The following is a 25,696-nucleotide window of genomic DNA, read 5'->3' on the forward strand; positions in this document are numbered from 1 at the left end:
CCGCCTTTAACATTGTGGGAGGATGCTGAAGTGGGGTATGTTGTGAAGCTCACATGCAGCACAATAACTGAGGTCAAACAAGGGTGTTTATTAGTCACAGAAAAGTTCAGTTAAGTCATTATACAAGTGGTTATAAAGATTAAAGAATACTTGTTTACATCAGGAATCCATTTGCATTCTGCATGATGATGGTTTGATTTACTATAATTCTCTGAAAATTAGGACTGTAAATCACTTAAAAAATTAACTGCAAAGCCTCAAATGAAGCTAATTCAAAGACATTACATTATTGTAGAAAACATGTAAATCATTGAATATATATATATATAAATATATATATATGAAGAGTTCAGATGCAAAAGCCTCTAAGTACCATCTGAAATTTTCTTCTAGAATGATCATTTTTATCAAGCTCGTATATTTAAGTTCAGTAATTTCACTTAAATGACAATTAATAGGTAATTTTCATTCCCATTTAAGTGAAATTACTGAACTTAAATATACGAGCTTGATAAAAATGATCATTCTAGAAGAAAATTTCAGATGGCACTTAGAGGCTTTTGCATCTGAACTCTTCATATATATATATATATATATATATATATATATAAGTGGTGTCAGAAGTCAGTATATTGTTTATTTCCATGTAATGTACAATAGGCATATGACTGGCCTAAAATCATGTTGGTCTGTCCTTATGCTTCTTCACATAGGAAGGGTTATTACTTTCCGTCTATACACATGAGTTTGGTCAGATATTTTTTGTTGTTGCAGCACATTATAAGATGAAGTGTCAAGTTAAAAGCAGTTGGTAAAAACGCATCTTGAAATCCTTGTGTACTGTTTCATTTCCCATGGTGATTTTTCACAGATGTTTTAGCTGTATTCAAAATTGCATTATGTTTTGTTTTTAGGGTTAAACCAACTCTTAAGGTGATGATACACAGGGCAACTTTTTTAGCAATGTTGCTGGGCAATCTTGCCGAGCGATTGTTGCTTGGGCACTTTCCCATTGAAAATGGGCAATCAATTTATATCTGGATAATTTAGATCAGTTGTGGGCCCTGTGTCTCATCTGGTTCCCGGTTGATGGCAACATTGCCCGGCAACATTGCCCAGCAACATTGCTCAAAAAGTTGCCCTGTGTATCATCACCTTCAGGGCCTGAAGTGTGACAATCACATAGACTCCATAGTGAGAAAAAAAAGAAGCCCAGTAGAGGTTGTACTTGCCAGCTCAGGAAGTTCAACTTGCCCACAGGCACTGCTGATGCAGTTCTACTCAGCTGTTATTGTGTCTGTCCTCTTCACTTCATTAACTGTCTGGTTTAGCTCAGCTACAAAATCCAACATAAGAAGACAACAGAGGACGGTTCGGACTGCTGAGAGGATTATTGGTGCTCCCCTGCCCACCCTCCAAAAACTGTATACATGCAGAGTGATGAAAAGGGTCAGAAAATCACCCTGGATCCCTCACATCCAAGCCACATTCTCTTTGAACCTTTGCCTTCTGGCCAGCGCTACAGAGCACCGAGCACCAGAACAACCAGGCAAGAGAAAAGTTTTTTCCCCCAGGGAAGAAAAGTTTCTTCTACCTCATGGACAGTTAAATGTTCTCCTCACTGTGCAATGATAACTATGTGCAATATCGCTTATATCTATTTCTTATTCCAAGTATTTACATCTTCTTATTCCATTCCCTGTTAATTCTATTACATTTGTATATAGCACATACAAATATCTTTATTTTTTATTTTACTATCTGTATATCTATATGTTGTTGTCTCTGTTTACTGGAAGCTTCTTCTGTCACCAAAACAAAGTCCTTGTGTGTGCAAACATACTTGGCAACAAAGCTCTTTCTGATTCTGATTAAAGGAAATATCCATAAACTTAACGGATAATGTCATGGCAGAAAATTACGATAAATTTTTTTGTACAGTGCACAACTAAATACAGTATATATTTGACCAGATTTTCTAAACATGGTAAATTAGCATGAAACTGGCAATTTTTGCAAATTGACTACCACAAACCTTAGTAAATCATGTTGCATTATTCATTCAAAAAACTCTCCTTCCATAAATTTTGCATCTGAAGGGGAAATTCCTACAAATGCATATGCAATAAGGTCAGCAGCAAAAATAACTGTGTCCATGCCTTTTCAACGCTAAAGTAGTTAAGCTGTTAGAAAATCTGGCCCTTCGTTTTCTTTTTGTTTTGTTTTTACAATTAATCAAACTAAACAAATGCATTAAATCAAATGTGTCAAGCTCCAAAACACCTGACTAAAAGTTTCTAGTAATCCTAAAGACCATGATTAGTTGGTTCAGGTGTGTTTAATTATGGTTGGAACTAAACTCTGCATGACAGTGGCCCTCCAGGAACTAAGTTTGACACCCCTGCATTAAATTTACATCCCTAATGCAAAATAATGTACTTCCCGTTTATTCTTTAAATATGAGTAGATGCCCTGGCATCCACTGAGCTAGAGCGAGACAGGTAGCGACTGATCGTTCGGCCATCTTCTCCAATAGCATTCTCGATCTTTGATAAGATGGAGCTCCTGAACTTCTTCCTGAAGTCATTGCCCATGAAGACGTACAAAACAGGGTTTAGGAAGCTGTTAGCGGCAGCAACAGTGGTGCCAATGTTCAGTCCGAGAGCAATGACTTCAGTGTTGAAGGTTTCGTTTTGTTCAATTAGCACAAACGTGTGGTATGGCAGCCAGCACAGGAAGAAGGTCAGAATGAGAGCCGTCATAATCTTAAACGGTTTGTTGGACTTAGCCATCTGGGTGGCTCTCAGTCTCAGGATGATGACAGTATAACAAACGATAATGAGGATGAATGGCATCACGAATCCAAAAACAAAGCGGCTTGTTGCAATGATTTTGTGGCTATACTGGCTGGACGTGTAGTTGTTCATGCATCGGTTTGTGCCTAGGTGATTCTGGACATCACGGAATACAATAGATGGGATACTTAAAGCTGCAGAGATGATCCATGCGAGTACAATTAATACAGATGCTTTTCTGACAGTGCGATGATTCTGTGCCCAAACAGGAAACATGACGGCGATGCAGCGATCCATGCTGATGATGACGAGGAGGAAGATGCTGCTGAACATGTTGAGGAACATGACAAAGGACGTGAACTTGCACATGAAGAGGCCAAAAATCCAGTCCGCGGTGACACTGTAGGCAATGTTAAAAGGCAAACAGGCACAGAATATGAAGTCAGATAGAGCCAGGCTCAAGTACCAGGTAGTATTGACTGACTTCTTCATGCCAAACCCTGCAATCCAGATAACCACTGCATTTCCTCCAAGGCCCAGCAAACAGATGATCACATTGATCACCAGCAACACCAGGCAAAGAACTTGAGTGAAACATTTGGTGTGGACTGTCATGTGGGAAGAAACTCCATCGTAAGTTATATTACTGGAGTTATAATCAATGTAATTTTCATAATCATCATAGCTAAATTGAAAATCTGTTGAATCCATTGTAATTTACGTTGATTCCCTGAAAGCAGACAACAAAAAGACCTTTAATTAGTTAAATTGTTCTTCAAGTATTAATATCAGTAATATCACAGTCACTGTTCCCATATTACTATTGATCAGCAATGCCATTTCAACCTAAAAGTTCAATGTAATTTAATGAAAATTCATTTTGTGAACTTTAAAAAAATGAATATAAGTTAGATTAGCAACAAATAATTCGAGAGAAAATTATAACTAAATAAATAAAGTAAAATATTAGTTTTTTTGAAAAGCTTGTCATTATGTAAATCAAAATAGATTCAATATTACATAATATATAAATATTATAATAATTATAAGTACCGTTGTGGACAGAAACGTTCAAAGGTAAACACTTCAGTGTGGTTTGGAGTAAATGTTCACAAGTCTTATAAATAACCAGCAGTCTCTCACCTTAGCCAAGTAACAGTGTCTCCAGCATCACCTCACCAGCACCCACTCGACATCTGACAAATGTGTCGCTTTTGCATTTATAAAGTCCTATCCTTCTCTTGAGCAATATTGTGCATGACTGCACATGCTGTACTTCCACAAAACACTTCCCAAACTGTTTTTGTTTACCTCATCAACAAGATCCCCTACTTTCACTTCTTGATTTTCTTCTTCTAGTTTTGGAGAAACAGATTCATAAAATAAAATAAAATAAAAACTCAAAGCTTTGGCCATCTACAGTGATCTGACGTAATTCAGTGATGAGATCAGCCTGGGTAAGATAAGGTCACAGCCCGTAAATACATAAATAATCATTTAATTTAAATAGCCTCATGCCTCCATTGCCATAATAGAAGTTTTCTTTTATCTCAATAAAATAATCATTTTCAAGGATCATTTAAAGTAATTTACATAGAAAAATTCCAGGTTTTTCACTTTAATTTTTCAAATCATTCTTGTTTTCTTTTGAGTATTGTTTAATAGGCAATTATTTTATAGGGTTTTCTTGAATTCAATATCACTTATAAAATGTAAAGCTTAATTTTTTTTTAATAAAAACTTAACTATCGATTAACTATTTAACTATTAACTATTTAACTATTTAAAAGCGAATTCCTCAGTGGAATTTGACCATCCTCCAGGAAGTGGCATCATTTTGGTGGGAAAACAACAGCACATATTGGAATCAGTAAGAATGGATTTAATGAATTCTGTGATGCTTTGTGTATAGGTTGATTGATTTGTCTTATTAATTTCACCATGTACAACTATCAGAAAATGATAGGAACTGTATTACAAAAATCCAAGTTCAAAGATGTTTAAAATGGCCAAAGATTCCTGTTGACACCATCATGTAAGATACCTTTCAATCTCTCCCTGAGGATTGGCTAACTTTAGCTCTTTAATTACATCATGTTAGGCTTCAACTTGTTTGGCATCCTGTTCATTTACATGCCTACATGTTTCTGAGCTTAACCAGAGCATATTTATGACCATTCTTTATAGATATCCTTCCATAAATTATGGCAAAACCATACTATTCAATATTCCTTGTTGTTGTTTTTTTATATTTTTTTTTATGTATTCAGTTCATGCAATATCTTGCTCTGAATATGCAAAACAGGTCTAAGGAGCCATTTCTCTGACCACAAACTCAGATACATACCTTCAAATTTATAAAAACTCAATTTGTAAATTTCTCCAAAAACACAGAATACTAAAATGTAAATTATTTGACAAACCTAGTCATTAGACAATTTACACAAGAGGCATGCTATTCGCATTTGAATTTTAAATGCAACTGACTCACTTTGAAAATTCAACATGTAAAAAGTATGACTGACAAGTATCTTTGTTAAGTTTGTAATGAATTTTATTTTTTATTTTATTTTTTATCATATCTGATATCTACAACCTGTAAAGGTGTTTGCAATCCTGCATTTTTAAAGTAGCCTATCTTAGTTGATTCTGCTGCAGAATTAGTCACATGCATCTTTATTCCTTTACGGCTCTCTGTCTTCAGAATGGTACAGAAAACAAGTGTTCATCGCATTATCAAATACAGATAGGGAAGTGTATCTTATTTATCTTTTATGCAGAGCCGATCCGCCCTATACGCACACTACGCAAGCTGCGTAGGGCCCCGCAAATTACTCAAGGCCCCGCCTCCCCCTCGTGTCAAAGCGCGTCAATCAAAGATTACAACATCGTTGAGACGTGAGAAAATGAAGCGGAACTATCCTTCTGGTCACGAAGAAAGAGGAAAAAACACTATGCGAGTGAATTGTGGGAACAGCAATCAGGTAGACTGAGTTTGCTTGTTTATAAACTGCAGCTGGGAAAAGATAACCGCGTCGCACGTTAACATGCGTTCATATGCGCGTGCACGAAATGAAACGCGCACTTTCCAAAATAAACTACAATAGCGGGATGACAATCCTCATTGTAGGCGTAGGCACACATACTTTTAAAACAAGACAATGATCATCTACTCTCCAAGTCAAGGTTAAGTTACAACTCTGCCATGCCAGATGGAAAACAATGTATTGGCTTTATAGTCTATATTGCAATTAAGATGCTGATTGACTGGACATACTGGTCAATATGGATGCACATCCCTCAGTAAATAATAACCTTCAAGTATTAAGTATTGCTGTTATCATTTAAAACACAGTGACATGCTGTGGCAATTTTAGCTACTTTTATTCATTCACAGCACAGGATGCATTTGTGATTTCAAGAATTCAATTTGTTCTATTTGAAGTGTGAATACTTAATATTTTACTAGTAACACTGTCTATTTCTGATATCAGGAATTACCTTTATTATATTACCTTTATAATATTATTACTCAGCAAGTAAACAAAAGCGTAAATATCTACGTAATAAAATACAAATTCTGATATTGGGGTTCCAATCATGCACTGAACCTTGATTAATTAACAAGGTTAATTCTTCACTGTTTTCCAGCTGTATTTACAGTTTTATCTTTGCTTTTGTTGTCAGGATTAGTAACTTGCCATTTTGTGACATTTGGAGTTAATTTTCTATCAAATGTTATTGGCATTGTGTATTGTCTACAAGTATTGAGGTCTCTGCATTCACATTATGCTTAACATCTGACATGTAGATATGGTGTCTCGCAAAAATATCTGTAGTATAAAGTACATGGATTTCCCAAGTAAAGCACATACCATAAATGTGTGGTATAATTTAATATTATATTGTTTGAGTGAAATGTAATGCAAAGGAAATTTCAACTAAATTGATACTACCCAACCTTTTACTAGCCAAGTTAAAATACTTTCACCTAACTTAGTTAAGTAACGTATACTTAATTCCATATGTGAAATTAACTTAAAAAATATGCGTGTGAAATAAAAAAAAAGAAGTAAATTTTACTTATTGTTTATTTAGTGTGAGTCAGGTAGGAGGGCCCCTTAATTTTTTTTTGCTTAGGGCCCCAGGGAGGTCAGGATCGGCTCTGCTTTTATGCACTGGCTCATATGACAAAGTCATACCAGATGCTTCCATATGTCATAGATCCTCTTCTTAATATCATTAATTCGTCTTTGTCTCTAGGATACGTACCAAAAACCTTTCAGCTGTCTATGATTAAACCGCTTGTTAAAAAAACGCAACTTGATCATACAAAATTAGTCAATTACAGGCCGATCTCGAATCTGCCTTTTCTGTCAAAGATACTAGAAAAGGCAGTATCCTCACAACTGTGTTCCTTTCTAGAAAGAAATGATATCTGCGAGGATTTTCAGTCCGGATTTAGATCGTACCATAGTACCGAGACAGCTCTCATTAGAGTCACAAATGATTTGCTCTTATCATCCGATCGTGGATGTATCTCTCTATTGGTGTTACTCGATCTTAGTGCTGCATTTGACACTATTGACCACAACATTCTTTTAAATAGACTCGAACATTATGTTGGCATTAGTGGAATTGCACTAGTATGGTTTAAATCATACTTATCTGACCGTTATCAATTTGTAGCAGTAAATTAAGAAATGTCTTATTGATCAGAAGTTCAGTATGGCGTACCACAAGGCTCAGTACTAGGACCACTGCTGTTCACTCTGTACATGCTACCATTAGGAGATATCATTAGGAAACATGGAATTAGCTTTCACTGTTATGCCGACGATACTCAGCTGTATATTTCTTCAAAACCTAACGAACCCTACCAATTCACAAAATTAACGGAATGCATAGCTGATATAAAAAACTGGATGACTAGTAATTTCCTACTACTAAATTCAGAAAAAACAGAGATTCTAATTATTGGACAAAAAACGTCCACATGTAATAACCTAGAATACTGTCTAACACTTGATGGCTGCTCTGTTAAGTCTTCGTCGTCAGTTAGGAACCTGGGTGTGATCTTTGATACCAATCTTTCATTTGAAAGTCACATGTCTAGCATCTGTAAATCCAAATTTTTCCATCTTAAAAATATATCTAAATTACGTCATATGCTCTCATTGACAAATGCGGAACAATTAGTTCATGCGTTCATGACCTCAAGGCTAGATTATTGTAATGCTCTACTGGGTGGTTGCCCTGCACGCTTAATAAACAAACTACAGCTGGTTCAAAACGCAGCAGCTAGAGTTCTTACCAGAACCAGGAAGTATGACTATATTAGCCCTGTTCTGTCAACACTGCATTGGCTCTCTATTAAACATCGTATACATTTTAAAATATTGCTGATTACTTACAAAGCACTAAATGGTTTAGCTCCGCAGTACTTGAGCGAGCTCTTAACGCATTATAGTCCTTCACGTCTATTGCGATCTCAAAATTCCGGCCAGTTAATAAAATATCAAAATCGACTGCTGGCGGTAGATCCTTTTTCTATTTAGCACCAAAACTTTGTAACAGTCTTCCTACCATTCCTACCGACAACGCAGTGCTGAAGTGCCAACTAGTCTCTCCCCTGTGAAGGATCCCTTTCCCACTCTACAGATAAAGCGTTGTCGGGATAATTTCGGTTTCGCGTATCTACCCCGAAGTGATACAATTCTGTATCAAAATGTTAAGGCCAGACAAGTAGTTTAAGGCTTGGTTTGTGGGGAATTACAAACCTGTGCACATATATTCAAATACGTATAACTATAGAATTAATTCTTGATGTGCATGCGCGCGCCATCAGTGTTTCTCAGAGGTTCGCGTTTAAAGTCTGTGTAGAGAGAACGATGTCGTCTCAGCAGCCTCTAATTTAATAACTAATGATCCTTGCGACGGAAGTGAATCAATCAAAACTAACTTTAGCTGGAAAATATCTTTATTCAAGAACCGCTATAAAGCCAAAACAATCTCTGTTACCTTAAATTTTCCGTTTGTTACTGTAAAGCCACTTTGAAACAATCTACATTGTTAAAAGTGCTATATAAATGAAGATGACATGATTTGACTTGACAAAGAATAACTTACCTCACAAAGAAAGCCTCACAATGCCATTTGCAATGCTTTAGATATGTACTTCTGCTGCTGGGTTGTTTTCTTATCTGGTAAGTGCAGACTGAGCTACTGGCCAAATATTTTAACACCTAGTTCCTCTGTAATGATGTTAGATGCAAAAAAAAATTCTGAGAACTGCGGCCACACCAATACCCTATTTGAAGCGGCTCTGTTCATCTGGTAGTGGCTGGTTTTAGGTTAAAACCAGGAATCTATTTCAGTGAACAGGCCATCTATTTCAGTGAACTATTTCAGTTTACTGGCCAACACGAGACAAACTCTGCCGCCTTTAACATTTTGGGAGGATGCTGAAGTGGGGTATGTTGTGAAGCTCACATGCGGCACAATAACTAAGAGATAATGTAAAGCGAGGCGGTTATTATAGCGAATACAACCCCGACAGGCTGATGAGGAATCAGGAGTCTTGAATCAGCCTGAAGGGGTTTTATTCGTTATAACAACTGCCTCACTCTAAATTATCCCGCTTATTACATGGCTACCTACCAAATAAATCAATAATTTGACCCCAAATATTGATTTAAAAAGGAGTTTATTGATTTAAAAACGATTGTATTGCTTCCGCTAAAGAAAAAAGTCCGTTCCGTCTCTGCGGTTAGAATCCTGCGTGTCCATGGCAACGCTCTGCATTGCATGGCAACCGTGTGTTATACTTAGCAGCGGTCTGTTATCAAGAAATAACAGACCGCATTCTACATTAGAATTCAACCAAGCCATGTAATAATTGCAGTCAAACAAGGGTGTTTATTAGTCACAGAAAAGTTCAGTTAAGTCATTATACAAGTGGTTATAAAGATTAAAGAATACTTGTTTGCATCAGGAATCCATTTGCATTGTGCATGATGATGGTTTGATTTACAATTAATACAGATGCTTTTCTGACAGTGCGATGATTCTGTGCCCAAACAGGAAACATGACGGCGATGCAGCGATCCATGCTGATGATGACGAGGAGGAAGATGCTGCTGAACATGTTGAGGAACATGACAAAGGACGTGAACTTGCACATGAAGAGGCCAAAAATCCAGTCCGCGGTGACACTGTAGGCAATGTTAAAAGGCAAACAGGCACAGAATATGAAGTCAGATAGAGCCAGGCTCAAGTACCAGGTAGTATTGACTGACTTCTTCATGCCAAACCCAGCAATCCAGATAACCACTGCATTTCCTCCAAGGCCCAGCAAACAGATGATCACATTGATCACCAGCAACACCAGGCAAAGAACTTGAGTGAAACATTTGGTGTGGACTGTCATGTGGGAAGAAACTTCTATATTAATTATATAGAAACTACAATCAATGTAATTTTCATAATCAATATCATAGTTAAATTGAAAATCTGTTGAATCCATTGTAATTTACGTTGATTCCCTGAAATAAATTTGAGCAAGTACATAACCAGCCAGTGTTCAAAACTATCTGATTGCCTTAGCTCGATTCAAAATGGTAAGCTTGTAATAATATTTTTAATTCTAGTGGTACTGGTGGATTTCCGTGGGAAATTCGAGCATGTCTTTGCGTCATTACGTCACATCTGTACACATAAAGAAGGTGTCTCGGCTAGTAGGCTATGTTGCGTGTGAGGATGTTGGAGTTGGAGATTTATAGCCTTTTCTCGCAGCACTTGATATAATTAAACTGATCAAGGTTAAAACGACAATCACCGGTGACAACTGGAGATTCACCAGTTGTAAAACTCGAAAGACATAAAAAAAAGAGACTGCAACCGGCCCATGCGAATACAAGGAGAAATATAGGAAGGGCATTAAATTTAGTCACCCAATGCTGATGTTGTTAACATTAACAATTTGAGAACAAAGTATAATTTGCACAATTTGACGTGATATAAGTGATCGTTAGATTTAATCAGCGCAATTTACTACAATGCTTTTTTCCCCTTAGTTGGTCAGAACAAAAGTGGATGTTACTTACTTGTTCAGATTATATTTTCCGGTGAAAATTCTTATGTTGGTCATACTTCCAAAAAGTATAATCTGTGATTGCGAATGACAGTATCCACACCGGCGTTGTGATTGACAGCCGCACATTCTCCTCAAAACATTGGATTCATCTGCGCTGTGCCATGCCGAGGCACAACGCACGTAAAGTTGATAATTCCGCGAATAACTGCAATTGCAGATTTCGAACAGAGATGGTGACAAAGAGGAAAAACTGCAGACTGCAGCTTTAAAGTAATTTACATAGAAAAATTACAGGTGTTTCACTTTTATTTTTCAAATCATTCTTGTTTTCTTTTGATTATTGTTTAATAGGCAATTCTTTTATAGGGTTTTCTTGAATTCAATATCACTTATAAAATGTAAAGCTTAACATTTTTATAAAAACTTAACTATCCCCTTAAATTTCACTAAAAGCGAATTCCTCAGTGACATCATCCTCCAGGAAGTGGCATCATTTTGGTGGGAAAACAACAGCACATATTGGAATCAGTAAGAATGGATTTAATGAATTCTGTGATGCTTTGTGTATAGGTTGATTGATTTGTCTTATTCATTTCATCATGTACAACTATCAGAAAATTATAGGAACTGTATTACAAAAATCCAATTTTTGATTGGCGTGATTGATGATGAGCACCACCTGCGCGCTTCACCGGTCTCGTATGACAGTGAAGGACAAGAGACGACCAGGCCTGGACATTATGTTGTTTTGTTTGTGTGTACGGCAGTCATCTGTGGAGCTGCCACTTTTACTTTCCTTTTTATGTTTATTTATTAAAGTTTGTGAAACGCTCACTGGTTCCTGCCTCCTTCTTCTCACAAATAACTTCGTTACACAGACCAGTCAGCATTTATTTGCACCTTGCATTTGCAGAGTTTAGTTCCAACCCTGCTCCAGCACACATACCTGTAGTTTTCAAATAATATGAAAGGACTTGGTTAGCTTGATTGCGTGCATTTAATTGTTGCAGCGAAACTCTGCAGGGCTGTGCCCCTCCCGGAACTGAGTTTTGCACCCCTGGTCTATGTTCTGTGGAATCTTTCATAACTTTTGAGACTTTTTTGGGCACTCTAAAGTCTGGTTACACTCACGATGTGGAAGAATTGATGAGACTCAGGCAATTGAAGACAATTTTTGCCACACATAAACTCTTACAAACCAAAAACAAAATCAACACGTGCAACGTTGACATAATGACACTTTTAAACCCAGAACACAAAAAGCTCAAAATTAACCAGTTTTCTCTTTTCTCTAATAAAATGAATTTATGCTAAGATAGCCTAGTTTTCTGTTAAAATCTCTGAAATTATAGTTTAGCATTTCATGACCCTTTAAGAGTAATTTGTTCATATCAGACTACACAGGTCATGCTGTATGTTTGTTTTGGGGTTAAGTAAGTGAGGAACACCAAAAAGCGCTGCTGGAAACACTGCTGTCTGCTTCATGTAAGGAATATGTAAATACATGTAAGGTGTTTTTGTTTATGGTTGGTGCTAAACTGGATTTGATGGATTTCTCTTCACACGTGAGTGACCACATGCTGAATATATATGCAGCTATACTCACCTATGTTCCTCTACAGCTTTCTGCATTCCTCCGCCACCCCGACTCCTCACTCTTGGCTGTTTACCAGCCAGAGGGACTGGGGAAGTACTCTGGGTTGGGACCAAAACACAGAGCTCGGTGCCCTCTCATCGGACAGCACGTCAAATACGCATACTTTTTACGCTGTCCGATTACTTAGTGTAAACTTGTGAAATTCAGTTTTATTTTACATAACATTCCAAAGCAGAGAAATTGTGTTTTAATGCTTTCTGTAAACCAGCCAAATGCAACCCCACTTAAAAAAATCAGAAGCAGGAAGAAAGCTTGGGTGGAACTAAAATCCCATCCTCCTCAGACTGTTCTGTAAATAACCCTATTTCCCTTAGGAAATATTTTCCTTATTGTGACGTATTTATGAGCATGTCAAACAATAAATAGATGGGGATAGTTGTATTGATGTTTCATTAAACCCTAAAACAGGCAAGAGTGAAAAATGATCAGCAAAAAATAAAAGAAAAAAAGAATTTCATTTCACTTGAAGTCATCTGGACTTAAATAAAACAAATCCAAATTTTTTTTTGATATATTTAATATAGTTTGGATTTTATGAGTTGTAGGTACACTGTAAAAAAAGATTTTTTGGTGAAGTAAATACTACTGAAAAAAAACAATGTAATTTACATGAAAAAGTTAGTCCAGGCAAGAATTTAAAAAACTAAGTAAATTCCATATCAGTACTTATTTCAAGCGAGTAGAAATGAAAGCGTAAATATCAACTCAATAAAATTAAGTAAAAATTACTCAACTTTTCTGATACTGGGGTTCCCATCATGCACTGGACCTTGAATAATTAATGAGGTTCATTTTTCACTGTTTTCCAGCTGTATTTACACTGTTTTATCATTGCTTTTGTTGTCAGGATTAGTAACTTGCCATTTTGTGACATTTTGAGTAAATTTTCTGCTCAAAATGACACATTCAAACACAAAAATGATCCATCAAATGTTACCGTCATTGTGTATTGTCTACGAAGTATTGAGGTACTGTATTTGCATTCACATGAGACTTAACATCTGACATGATGTCTTATAAATTACTTAGATAATCTAAGTAAAGCACATACTATAAATGATTGGTATAATTCAATATAATTGTTTGAGTGAAATGTAATGCAAAGGAATATTCAACTAAATCGATATCAATCAACCTTTTACTAGCCAAGTTAAAATTACTTATTATCTTTGTTACTTTCACTTAACTAGGTTAAGTAAAGTTTACTTAATTCCATATTCCAAGTAAATTTAACTTAAAGATTTCTAATTAAAGCTACTAATAAATGTTTAGGTTTTTACTTGGCAAACTTTGTAAATTTACTAGCATTTTCAGAGTGAAAAAAATTAGCAAGCTTTTTTCAAGTAAATCCTACTCCAAATTTTTTACAGTGTAATCTCCCAGTATACGTTACCCTATTAGCATTTTATAACATGTTGTTAACGAGAATTAGCATGTTGCTAGCATGATTTAGCATGTTGCTAGCATGATTTAGCATTTTATCACGCTGCTAGCATCAATTTGCATGTTGTTAGTATGTTTCAACACATTTCTAGAACAAATTAGCATGTTGCTATCATGAATTAACATGTTTCTAGCATGTTTTAACATGAATTAGCATGTTGCTAGCGTTATTTTACATTTTGCTGGCATGAATTAACATTTTGCTAACATGACTTAACATGTTACTAACATGTTCTAGCATGAATTAGCATGTTTAACATGTTTTGACACATTGCTAACATGATTTAGCATGTTGCTAGCATGTTTTAACATTTTGTTAGCATTAATTAACATGTCGCTAGCATGATTTAATGTTTTGACACATTGCTAACATGAATTAACATGTTGCTTGCATGAATTAACAGGTTTTAGCATGTTGCTAGCATGTTTAACATGTTATTAGTATAAATTAGCATATTGCTAGCATTATGTAGCATGTTTGTAGTGTGAATTAGCATGTTGCTAACATGTTCTAAACTAGTTTCTAAGCTTTGCCAGTGATAGATATGTAGTGGATGGAGCTAAAATACTCTATTAGAGTTATTGTATTAAAGTTTTGACCCCCTCAATGTAAGTCTATGGGCTTTTTATCTTTTATCTTCATTTTTAGGAAAACCATAAGTCGGATCAGTTTGAAGAGACATAGCACACAGAGTCAGAACAGTCTGAAGTTCTGACTGAGTTTGGTGGTTGTAGCTTTAATATATCTTAAATTATACCCTTTGATGCGTACGATCACACCCATCACATACAGCACTACTGTGGCTGCGGTGTGAAGCATGATGCGTCACTATGGAAATGATTTTGTCTAGCCAACATAAATATCCTGGCTCTTCCAAGCTTATAATAGGAGTGAATGGTATCATAGATTTTGTAGCCCAAAAAGTGCATCCATCCATCATAAAAGTAATCCATATGGGTCCAAGCTAAATTTCCATATTTTTAACTTTATAAACTATATTCACTGGCTTCCGGCAATGGCCGTACGCAATTCTAGTTCCGGCAGAAGAGTGACCTCTGACCCGACGCATGACGACGAACGCGGAAGCGCAGAGGATAGAGCAAAACAAAACTCGGTCACAAAGTCCAAAATGAGAATTTTTAAAGAGAATTTTCGGAGGATTTCGATATAAGAGAGGAGTTGTTAAGCTTGAGTTTGTTGCCCAGCCCTATTTGTTTAAACCGTGAGAGGTGTCTACTCTCATGGTCTTAGCTAAGCTAACGCTGCTCCTACATTCTACATCATACGTCGGATCAGAGGTCACTATTCCGCCGGAACCAGACTTGCATATGGCCGTTACCGTATATAAAATTATAAATATGGATATTTTTACAAAACGCATTGCTTTGCTTCAGAAGGCCTTTATTAACCCCCATGAACTGAATGGATTACTTTTATGATGGATGGATGCGGTTTTTTGGGCTTCAAAATCTATGGTAAAATTCACTCCCATTATAAAGCTTGGAAGAGCCAGGATATTGTTTTTAATAAAACTCTGATTGTGTTTGGCTGATCAGAGAAAGTCAGAGTAAATTCTGGAATAATTTTCATTCTTGGGTGAACTAACCCTTTAAAATACAAATTCAGCTTTGTATTCTACACTTTGCACAAACCACAAGCTAATAATAGCAGTGAAAAAGTTCAGCCTTGACAGGAAATTTTGTGCTCACCACAGAACACATGCATGGTGAAGGTGAAATGCACTTTTTGCAATTACTTTACTCATATGCAATTATTCAGCATATTCAATGTTATTTAATGCCAGCTATAATGTAAATGTTACATAATAGATTTGTAATAAATATATATTTTAAAGAATCTAGCACTCTGAAGTGCTCTGATGATTGACAGATGAATTGTCACCATCTATTGAATGCTTTGAAATACTTTTTCCATGCATGTTTAGAGCTACTGAATGGTGGCAGTTGCTCTGTCTGCATCTTGCATCATGGACCTCATTCATGTAATGCTTGCAGAATGAAATCCTCTGTAAATAATATTTAAATCTACTCTTACATAAAATCAGTCTGCACATGTTTCATAAATAAGGCCCAATGCACACAGACATATTCTCATTATTACTTTGGATCACCGTATATTCTTTCTGTCTAATTTGAAAAAACAAACAAACATATAATATTTTCATTTGTATTATATTCATTACACCATAAAACAGGTTTATACAATGGTTAAATTTATACTGTATTTATAAGATACATTAAAGGGGTGGTATAATGCCCTTTTCACAAGAAGTAAAATAAGTCTCTGATGTCCCCAGAGTGTGTATGGGAAGTTTTAGCTCAAAATACCCCACAGATATTTTTATATAGCATGTTAAAATTGTCACTTTTTGAGGGTGAGCAAAAGCGCACCGTTTTTTGTCTGTTCCTTTAAATGCAAATGAGCTGCTGCTCTCAGCACAGAGGGCGGAGCTTCAAGAGCTTGTGTCCTTTTACCTCACACAGACATGCACTGGAAATGTAAATGTTTATGTTTACCGGAGTCAGACAATGATGGAGAGACTCAAGAAGTGACAACATGTAGAAGCAACAGGACATTTCTGAATGGTTAGTTGATGAATTTATGTAGCTTATGTGTAGTTATCTTCTAGTCATTGATTAGCATATTCTGTCATGATAATCTAGAAATCTCATTCCTGGGGGCGGGTTTATGTAAATTATTGGGTTAGTGATGTCACTAACCCGGGAGGAATGTTGTGTAGTCTCTACCAGCCGTTTGTTGTAGTCCTTAAAAAGCGATTTCTTTAAAAGCAAATATCTCCCTTTGCTTTGAACTTTGAGCGTTGTAACTTTGCAGATGTTGTTTATGCTCAAACAGCAACATTACACACTAACTAAAGTTAGAAAAGTGAAATCATAATCAACCACCCCTTTAAAGTATTATGACAATGACAACACAGCAACAATATTATAATACAGCACCAATATAAGAAAAACAATGGCAAAAAGGTTGCTATATAAACTTGTTTCATATATACAATAGGAAATATATATTGGGTTAATAGCAATTCTTATTGCATGAATGAGACCAGTAAGAGAATGGTTATGTAATAGAGAATCTTGGTTTTGATTTAATTTTCTACTGCCGAAAATTATCTAAGGGGAACCATATTCCTGTCATCAATGTAATTATCATAGTGATCTTGGTCATGCACCATCCACTTCATTTTAAAACTGCGTCCCAGTAACAAATAGATGAGTGGGCTGGTAAAGAGGTGGGTTGCGGCCAGTGCGGTAGCAGCTGGAAGTCCATATTTTGGCACATTTTCACCCAGGCTGCCGCTTACGGTGGCCTGAAGCATAGTTAAGATGATTTGAGGGCCCCAGCACACAAAGTAGGCAATCTTTATAGCACAGATGATTTGTGCCTGTTTCCTGCAAGATTTACGTTTTTTGTGAGATGATGTCACACAGCAGCTGAGAAACATTACCAAAGCTGGCACCACTAACCCGAGGAGAAATCGCATGACAACGACAGTCTTCAGCCTTGCAGTGCCGTCTGGAGTTGTTTTGGATTTGTCCAAGTCATAGTCATCAATGCACTGAAAATATTGGACCTCTCTGGAAAACAGCGAAGGACATGCCAAGACTGCTGCAATAGTCCAGGAGAATGAGATCAGAATGATGTTACAATTCTTTATCTTTTTTATGCACATGCTCTTTAAAAGAGTAGATTTAATGCTCCAGAGACTCAGCATGGTTGCCGTGAAGAACATACTGCCATAGGTGATATAGGATGACAGCTTGCAGCTTGCATTTCCGTAATTCCATTCAAAGTTATTGTAAGCATACAGGAGCTGAAACACCACAGATGTACAGGAGACTAAATGTGTTACAGCCAACGCCATAATCCAAATGGCAACCTCCTGAAAACTCTTGTATTTCCGGCAGCTGATGACAATGACGGTGAAGTTGAGGATGACACCAAGGATGAGAACAATACAATATGTAATGAAGTAGGTCATCCTGATCTCATGTTGATGCTGCTTACTGCTTGTATTTTCTATGCTTCGAAATAGCGAGATAATTTTAAGTTCACTAATTATTTCATCATAATCTAGATTGGTCAGGTTACTGTGATTTGCAGACATCTTGTAAATCCTGAAACAAAATGAAATGGATTATTTCACTGTGTGAAAACAAAAACACGGTTTCTGTTTGTGTTTTGTTGTGATCTTAAAAGAATAGTGCAGACAAAAAATCTTTACAGAAGTGGTGACTATGAACTGACAGAAGTTTTAATTTTGAGTGAACTGTTCCTTTAAGGAGAAGTAAAACATGTTTCTCTGTCCAAATGACACCAATGAAAGCATGGAATGCTCTTCTGTTCATACTATCTTCAAGGATAAAATATCATCTAATATTATTTAATTACAGTATCTTATGTCATAGCAATGACACTGAAATCCTTACACTTTGATCAGTGATGAACACATTTAAATGCCTTATATTGTAATCAGGGAAAAGACATTAGATACTTCTTAGTAAGTGAACAGAAAAACTGTAAAACCGTAGTAATTCAAATATCACACACACACAAAAAATGCAAAATGTAACATTATGAATAAAAACATTTACGAAGCAAAACATCTTATTGTGCATTATTGCAAACCACTTTTGAAATCAAATTACATCTGCATGTAATTTATAATTTTTTAAATATATATATATATAATTTATTTGGTTTGAATGCATTGCTTTCTGCATACTTTTCTGGAAAATATTCTTACCTTTGGCAGCAATAGTGCAGAATGAAGAAAATCAGAAGAGTGTATCCATCTGAGAGAACTCTGAAAATGAGAGTGCAAAAACAGCGCACTGAATATTTAAGTTTCTTTTTGACTGCTGCAGCACACGCTTGTTTTCGTCAGCTGCAATTTGAGCTGCAGGAATTCTCTGGTTTTTGGACAAAGTCCAGAAATCCAAACAAGTCAGTTCTTGTTGGAATCATGTTATTACACAACCACATAAGAAGTTTTATTCTTCCTAAATGTAATCATATTTAAAATGTCATGCCATTTATGTTAAAAGTTGACATCTGAGTTTGTGGTTCTAAGTTTAAAAGAGAGACTTGCACTTTACACATAACAAGTTGCCACATGTTGTTTACAGCAACAGCACCACCAGATTACATGTTGAAAAAAAATCATTTGTTAAACCTTTCTAGTAACTTCACTCAGTTACATTTTCAAGAGCACTTTACCAAAGGCTGAAGTCTTAAAAGTCCAGCTCAAAGATAATGAATTAAAAGCAACCTACCTTTATGTTTTGCTCTGTCCCCTTCCAGTTCACGTGAGAACTACTGTACTGCCTGGGGTCTTGTCAAAAAAACTAAATAGTTTAGGTTTTGTGGGAGCTGCTTAAGAATGAAGGATGTACAAATATGACACTGAGTTAACTGGTGTGCAGTTAATGACTAACTGTTTGTTTTGTACAAATTACTTCATCACCTTGGGAACTATTCTATGCTGGTGGTCCTATGCGTGGGAAATGGCTTTATTGGTTTCATAAATAGTTAACTCTTTCCCTGCCATTATTTTTAAAAAGGTTGCCAGCCACCACCAGCATTTTTGTTCATTTTCACAAAATGACCCCCAGCATATTTTATTGTATGAATATCAGAACATGCAATATAGGCCCATAAAAAAAAATAAAAAAGAACTGAGCCTCTTCAATTAAACAAAACCTGTTTTATTCTAGCTTCATGCCTTTTTTATCAACACTTGAATGTGTCAACACTTGAAGGTTCATAAAAAAGGCATAAAACAAACATTGCGTTTAAAAAAGAAAAAGAAAAAGACTACAACGTGAATAAGCAATGCTTTTATCGCTTGTTTCTGCTTCTTCTTCTCTTTTTTTTTTTTTTTTTTTTTTTTTTTTTTGCCTGGGTTTTGATCCGGAGATTCACTCTTTCAGAAGATGCGTAATAGCGCCTCCTACATATAACAGTGAAATCATGCAAAGCCGTAAAATCAATGGCAGAGAACGAGATAAAATAAGACAAAAATTTTAACTAAAATTAAGCATCATGATAATATTCACAAACTAACATCTTAATGCTGTATACCCTGAACAGTCTTGATGTAGTGTAATGATTTGATAGAGGTATTGCAAAACTTTGCTCCTAATAAAGCCTACACTGAAGAGGGTGCAGTAAACCAGCGTCATTTATTATGCATATATTAACCCTTTCACGCTTAATTTTATTTATACATTTTATACCATTTTATAAAATATTCTAACTGACTCCCCAGAGTGAGTTTTTTCAAGGTGACTGTTATATTAGGACATTCCCCCTTAACGTTTCCATGGCAACGCGTCATATTTGTCACGTGACACACCGCAGCTACAATAACACTGTATGACAGATCGCTTTTATTTCCTTTTTTATTTCAAAATATTCACAAACTTGCTTACCATGTCATCTACTATCTGATATCCCGATTCTCAAAAATGTGTAAGTGAGTGTGTGGTCGTTCAAAAACCTTTATACATAATCTTGATCGATAACGTGAGATGGGCGCCACCATGTTTCTTTGCGTCGCAGTTTAGAGAGTCCTGTCTGTCTGTCATCAGTTTCTCCCGAAATACATGCAAGAAAGTGGCCGGTGAACTCCGAGAAGAATAGAGTAAACTCTATAGTTACTTCCACTATGTTTGTCTGATTTGAATAACACACGTCGGCAAATTATATTTGAATGGATTGTTATTGCTGCTTCCAAAGACATCAGTGTGTATTTTACAAACTCCAAATGTATTGTTTTACTAGTGCTTATGTGTATTTAAATGTCTGAAACCTAAAATAAACATTATTAGGTTGAAAACACTGCGTAGTTGTGATATATGACAGCGCTGAGCTCGTCCGTCTCTGGCTCAGCGCCAACCAACGCGCGAAAGCACAGTTTGAAATATACATCTACCAATCAGTAGCTACTTTGAATGAGGGATAGAGAGCGCTCACTCAGACCATTTTTCTTGAAATATTTTTTAAATTTGGGATCTTTGCATGCCATCACGTTTGGGGGGGCAGTCACGGCATTTGGGGGGGCATTGCCCCTCCTTGCCCATGCCTATATCCGGCCCTGTCCACAATGCTAAATTATTTTGCTCACAACACGCGTACACACACACACATATAGAGGAATACATTTTTGAGACTATAAAAACTGTTCTCTTATCATTTGTCAAATAAAATCATCCAAAATGCAGTACCACCACAAAAATAAATTGGTGACACTGACACATTGAAAATGTGCACACACACACACGCACACGCACACACACACACACACACACACATGCACACACAGGAACATTTGTAGGGCTATAATTTGTCAAAATTATGGGATGGGGGGGGGTTCAGTACAAAAAAATGCTAAACTTTGACAAAAATATTTTATTTTTGTTATAATTGTGATTTTATAATATTTAGATATGAATCCAACTGAATCCAACTTGTGAAAAGATATCTTTCAGGTAGTCAAATAGCAAATAGCATATAGTGGAGCTCTATGGCCATCTAGTGGTTAAAGTGATTTTTTTTTTTTTTTTTAAACTGCATTTTCCAAAAAATGGGCATAAATGTTACATTAAACCATTTAAAATGATCCATGTTATCCCCATGAATGAAAGTTAGAAATCTGGGTCTTTTATAAAGTGAATTTTACATCAAATGCTGTTTTTTTGTAAAAAGCTTATTTAAATAAATATTTATTTATTTATTTATAGAAATTTAAAAGATATCATAAATTCTCCAAAAACTGCACAAATGTTGAGTAAAAACATTAACAAACAGAATAAAATTACATTTGTAAAAAAAAACTATTATATGTTACAAAATTAAATGTTATTGTCTGGGGTCTCTGGAGACCCCAAAAAACACGAGTGTAGACATAAATAAAGACCATCAGAGGGTTAAAAGACTTTTCAGTTTCTTCAATTCTTGAAAACATTTCTCAATATTATCTTCAAGGCAACATGTTGTATTACTCACCGTTTGAGTCATGCTGAGTCTTGTACAGTAAACTCGGTCTCAAGTGTCAGAAGAAAAGTTTGATGATAAGTTTAATAGGCCCTTTTGTCAGCAGGAATAAAATGGTTCACTTCACCTTAACAAATATCTTTATCATAGACATAAAATATTTTTAAAATCATTTATGCCTCAGAGTACAAATAAAATGCCATTTGTGTGCAACTTTTAATAGAATCATTATGGAATGAATAATATTTAGGCCTACATATCGATAGATATACAGTTGATTGAACAAAATAAGGACACAGAACCATCCCTTTTGTTACTTTGTTATTTTGATTATCGTGGTTATGCACTGGCTTTGCTATTTCCTTTGTTTTCCTTAGGGATGCTGTCCTATTTAAGTGCGTGTGGGTAATTCTGTCCAGTTTGTAGGAATGTTTGCATGAGAGCCATTATCCATTGTCAGACTAATAAGGTCTGACGTTGTTTGGGTAGAGTGAACTTTGTCTATGAACTTGAATCCCTTTTCCCTCTATATAGTTCATTGGCTTGGTTAAATAATATTATATTTTCACTCTTTATATAGTTAATATTGGCCTGGTTTTGCAGACAGTCCTTAGATTAAGCCATGATTATTAGTCCTTGTAGTTCAATTAGGACATTTAAGCAGCATTTTTTTAAACGTGCCTTAGAAAAAACATTACTGATGTGCATATTGAGACAAAACAATGACACTGACATATTTTAAGATAGGTCAGTGCAAATTGCTTTCAATTAAGACAGCTCAAACATGCATTTTAGTCTGGGACTAGGCTTAATTTTTTTTATCAAACACTTTTTGCTTGTCAATCATTATGCATCAATGTCAGACTGAATAAATGCTTCAGGGCAAATTAACAGACGGCATAGTTCAATCACACGAAGAAGATAAAATTTCAATAATTAATCTTTAATAAATCAAAACACTTACACTAAATGCAATCAGGCCGAAAAACAGAAAATGTCTCAGGTTACAACTGTAACCTGTTGGAAACTTTATTCCTTCATCAAAGCAAGACCAGGAGGCTTGGGTTGTATCTTTTAAGCAGAAGAGATTTATTCTTCCAAGTCTGTAGTTCATCAAGTCTAATCTAAAGTAACTTTACATGGTATCTTATAGGCATTTTAGGAGGAGGGACTTTTGGGGGTGGAGACCTTCCCTTTACAAAGTATGCAAATACAATATAGGCGTCAGCTCGTTACCAGAATTTCCGCCGCTCTGATCTCATCAGCATAACAGTGATCCAATCAGCCTGACTAGATCGTCCATACATTAACATTATCATAGAGACAAAAGCACAGCTGTACATTGAGCTTAATGGTCAGGGAATGCATAAAGACAAAGGGTGAGGGTGAGAGTCTCAGCAATTGACTAATTTAGAGAACAGGACTGTCAGGAATCTCTTGATATAATCATCATAACAGCTGCTAAACTTTCTCAGTTTATATTGGAATCTAAATTAAAACCTCAAATGCTAAAATCAGTATTCTTCACCGTGATGTTTATGTAAGGAAGCATATCTGAAATAGATTCTTAAATTTGTAATCCTTCAAACCCTAGTTCCCTGAGTAGGGAACGAGACGATGCGTCGATGACGCCAGTTTGCAGAGTGGACACGAACGCAGAGCTCCCTGACGATTTATGTAAGAGACCACCGATGTGTTGTCTGTACGGACAAGCACATGATGGCCCCTCAGATCTGGGAGGAAATGTTTCAACGCATTGAAGACTGCCATCATCTCCAGGCAGTTTATGTGCCAAGAAAGATAATGACTCCTCCACAGCCTGTGAGGGAAGCATCTGTCGAGATCACAACTCGATGGCAAAGAGCTCCCAACACCGGACCTTGGGATAGGAACCAGTTTTTCCTCCATATAACCAAGGTGCGGAGACACCGCTGCGTAATCTTGATTGTACGAAGTGGGTTTCCCCTCAGGGAAAATCCTCTGGTTCTGAGCCACCACTGCAAGGGTCTCATGTACAGTAGGCCAAAGGGTATCACATTGGACGCTGCTGCCATGACCAACAGTTTCTCGAACTGTTTCACAGTGCGTGCCTGGCCTAGCTTCAACTCTTTTGTGGCTGTGAGGATAGCAGCTGGCCTAGCTTCGACTCTTTTGTGGCTGTGAGGATAGCAGCTACACGAACGGGCAATAGTGTGGCTCGCATCGTGACTGAAACCCATACCACACCAAGGAAAGTGGTTCTCTGTAGTGGAGAAAGCACACTTTTCTTGGCATTGAGTCTTAACCCCAATTTCTTCATGTGAGCGAGGACGACATCTCGATGCCGAACCGGTAACTGCAGAATCAGCCAGTCGTCGATGTAGTTCAGAATGCGTATGCCCTGCAGCCTGAGCGGGGCCAGAGCTGCATCTACACACTTCTAGACCGTATGGAAGCACCTGAAATTGGTATTCTTTGCCCCCAAAAGAAAACCTCAGGAACTTTCTGTGTTGAGGAAGGATGGAAACATGAAAGTAAGCGTCTTTCAAATCTATCGTGACAAACCAGTCCTCAGATCTGATTTGGGTCACAATCTGTTTGAGTGTGAGCATCTTGACCTTGAGTTTCATGACTGCACAATTCAACAGACGAAGATCTAAAATGGGACGCAACCCCCCATCCTTTTTTGGAACAATAAAGTAGCGGCTGTAAAACCCTGATTCTCTGTCGGGCGAGTACACCTGCTCTATAGCCCCCTTCACTAATAGAGACTCTATTTCTTGCTCCATTATCAGAGCCTGCTCGGGATGAACTATCGTGAGTAACACTCCGTTGTAGCGAGGAGGAGGAGAACCAAACTGGATTCAGTAACCATTCTCTATTATCTGCAGGACCCATGGAGATATATTCGGCAGATTCTTCCACTCTGTCAGAAAATCTACCAAGGGTACCAGTCTCTCGAGACTGGCCTCTGGTGTTATTTTAACAGCCTTCTCGGTGACCTGAAGCATCTTGGCAGGAAACAACCGAGCTAACTGTATTTGAACCCCCCCTCAGAGGGCGCGAGTCTGACGCAACGTCGAGTTGATGCTGAGCCAAAAAATCACTGGAGACCGCTGCACCCCGAGGCACCAAGGGTGGCGGGGTTGGCAGAACGGTCCCCTGAGGACCCTGAAGTGGAATGGGCACCGTATACTGAGGTGAACACCGCTTCACCCTGGCTGGGGCTGTACTCAGTGGTCTGACGCACGTGGCGTCAGGAGATCTTTTGAGCTCACTCCCTCAGTCCTATCCAAATCCCCCAACAGATCTGCCTGATAGGCTTGAAGCACTGCCATGGTATGCAAATAGGCTCCAGCTTGACCTTCTGCCGTATAAGCTTTGCCCACTAAATTAGAAGTTGTTTTTAGAGGTTTAGTGAGCAACACGGGAGCATTCAAGGACGATGCTGACCCTGGGGACAGATAGCTGGCTAGCGTCTGTTCCGCCGGGGGCATCGATCCATAACCATATTCCTTCAGTCCTCTTATATCAGAATATGTGTGCACTTGAGGACTGAAGAGACATGACGAATATGGTTTATTCTACAATCTACACAGCTCACTATGTAGTTCGGGAAAAAATGGTAGGGCCCGTGATGGAGATGATAAACTGGAAGTTAAAAAGCGCTCGTCTAGCTTGCTTTT

The 25,696-nt window shown here is 36.9% G+C and overlaps 3 protein-coding genes and 1 long non-coding RNA gene across 5 annotated transcripts; 1 reads left to right on the forward strand and 3 right to left on the reverse strand.

The window, feature by feature from the left end:
- Positions 1-68: 68 nt before the first annotated feature.
- Positions 69-4,061, reverse strand: cmklr1 (chemokine-like receptor 1). Of its 2 annotated transcripts, none has more exons than XM_082170365.1 (2): positions 3,939-4,061; positions 69-3,525 (listed from the first exon to the last, which is right to left on the reverse strand). In XM_082170365.1, exon 2 carries the CDS (start codon positions 3,504-3,506, stop codon positions 2,454-2,456), a length of 1,053 nt encoding a protein of 350 aa, XP_082026491.1. In that variant the 5' UTR covers positions 3,507-3,525; positions 3,939-4,061; the 3' UTR covers positions 69-2,453. The 2 variants fall into 2 exon arrangements, with proteins under 2 accessions (XP_082026491.1, XP_082026492.1); XM_082170366.1 differs by having other exon boundaries at positions 3,849-3,994.
- On the forward strand, positions 3,532-6,109 carry LOC309499272. The gene is made up of 2 exons (XR_014206193.1): positions 3,532-3,702; positions 4,263-6,109. It is a non-coding gene; the product is annotated as an uncharacterized lncRNA (long non-coding RNA).
- Positions 6,110-10,079: 3,970 nt separating this feature from the next.
- On the reverse strand, positions 10,080-25,191 carry LOC309499203 (uncharacterized protein). Its single transcript, XM_082170373.1, has 2 exons — positions 22,996-25,191; positions 10,080-10,339 (listed from the first exon to the last, which is right to left on the reverse strand). Exon 1 carries the CDS (start codon positions 24,797-24,799, stop codon positions 23,816-23,818), a length of 984 nt encoding a protein of 327 aa, XP_082026499.1. The 5' UTR covers positions 24,800-25,191; the 3' UTR covers positions 10,080-10,339; positions 22,996-23,815.
- LOC309499201 (chemerin-like receptor 1) lies at positions 16,164-19,456 on the reverse strand. The gene is made up of 3 exons (XM_082170371.1): positions 19,310-19,456; positions 18,781-18,840; positions 16,164-18,151 (listed from the first exon to the last, which is right to left on the reverse strand). Exon 3 carries the CDS (start codon positions 18,139-18,141, stop codon positions 17,143-17,145), a length of 999 nt encoding a protein of 332 aa, XP_082026497.1. The 5' UTR covers positions 18,142-18,151; positions 18,781-18,840; positions 19,310-19,456; the 3' UTR covers positions 16,164-17,142.
- Positions 25,192-25,696: the final 505 nt, after the last annotated feature.

Source organism: Leuciscus leuciscus (genome assembly GCF_965113295.1).
Source record: "Leuciscus leuciscus genome assembly, chromosome: 5".
Taxonomy (NCBI): Eukaryota; Metazoa; Chordata; class Actinopteri; order Cypriniformes; family Leuciscidae; genus Leuciscus; species Leuciscus leuciscus.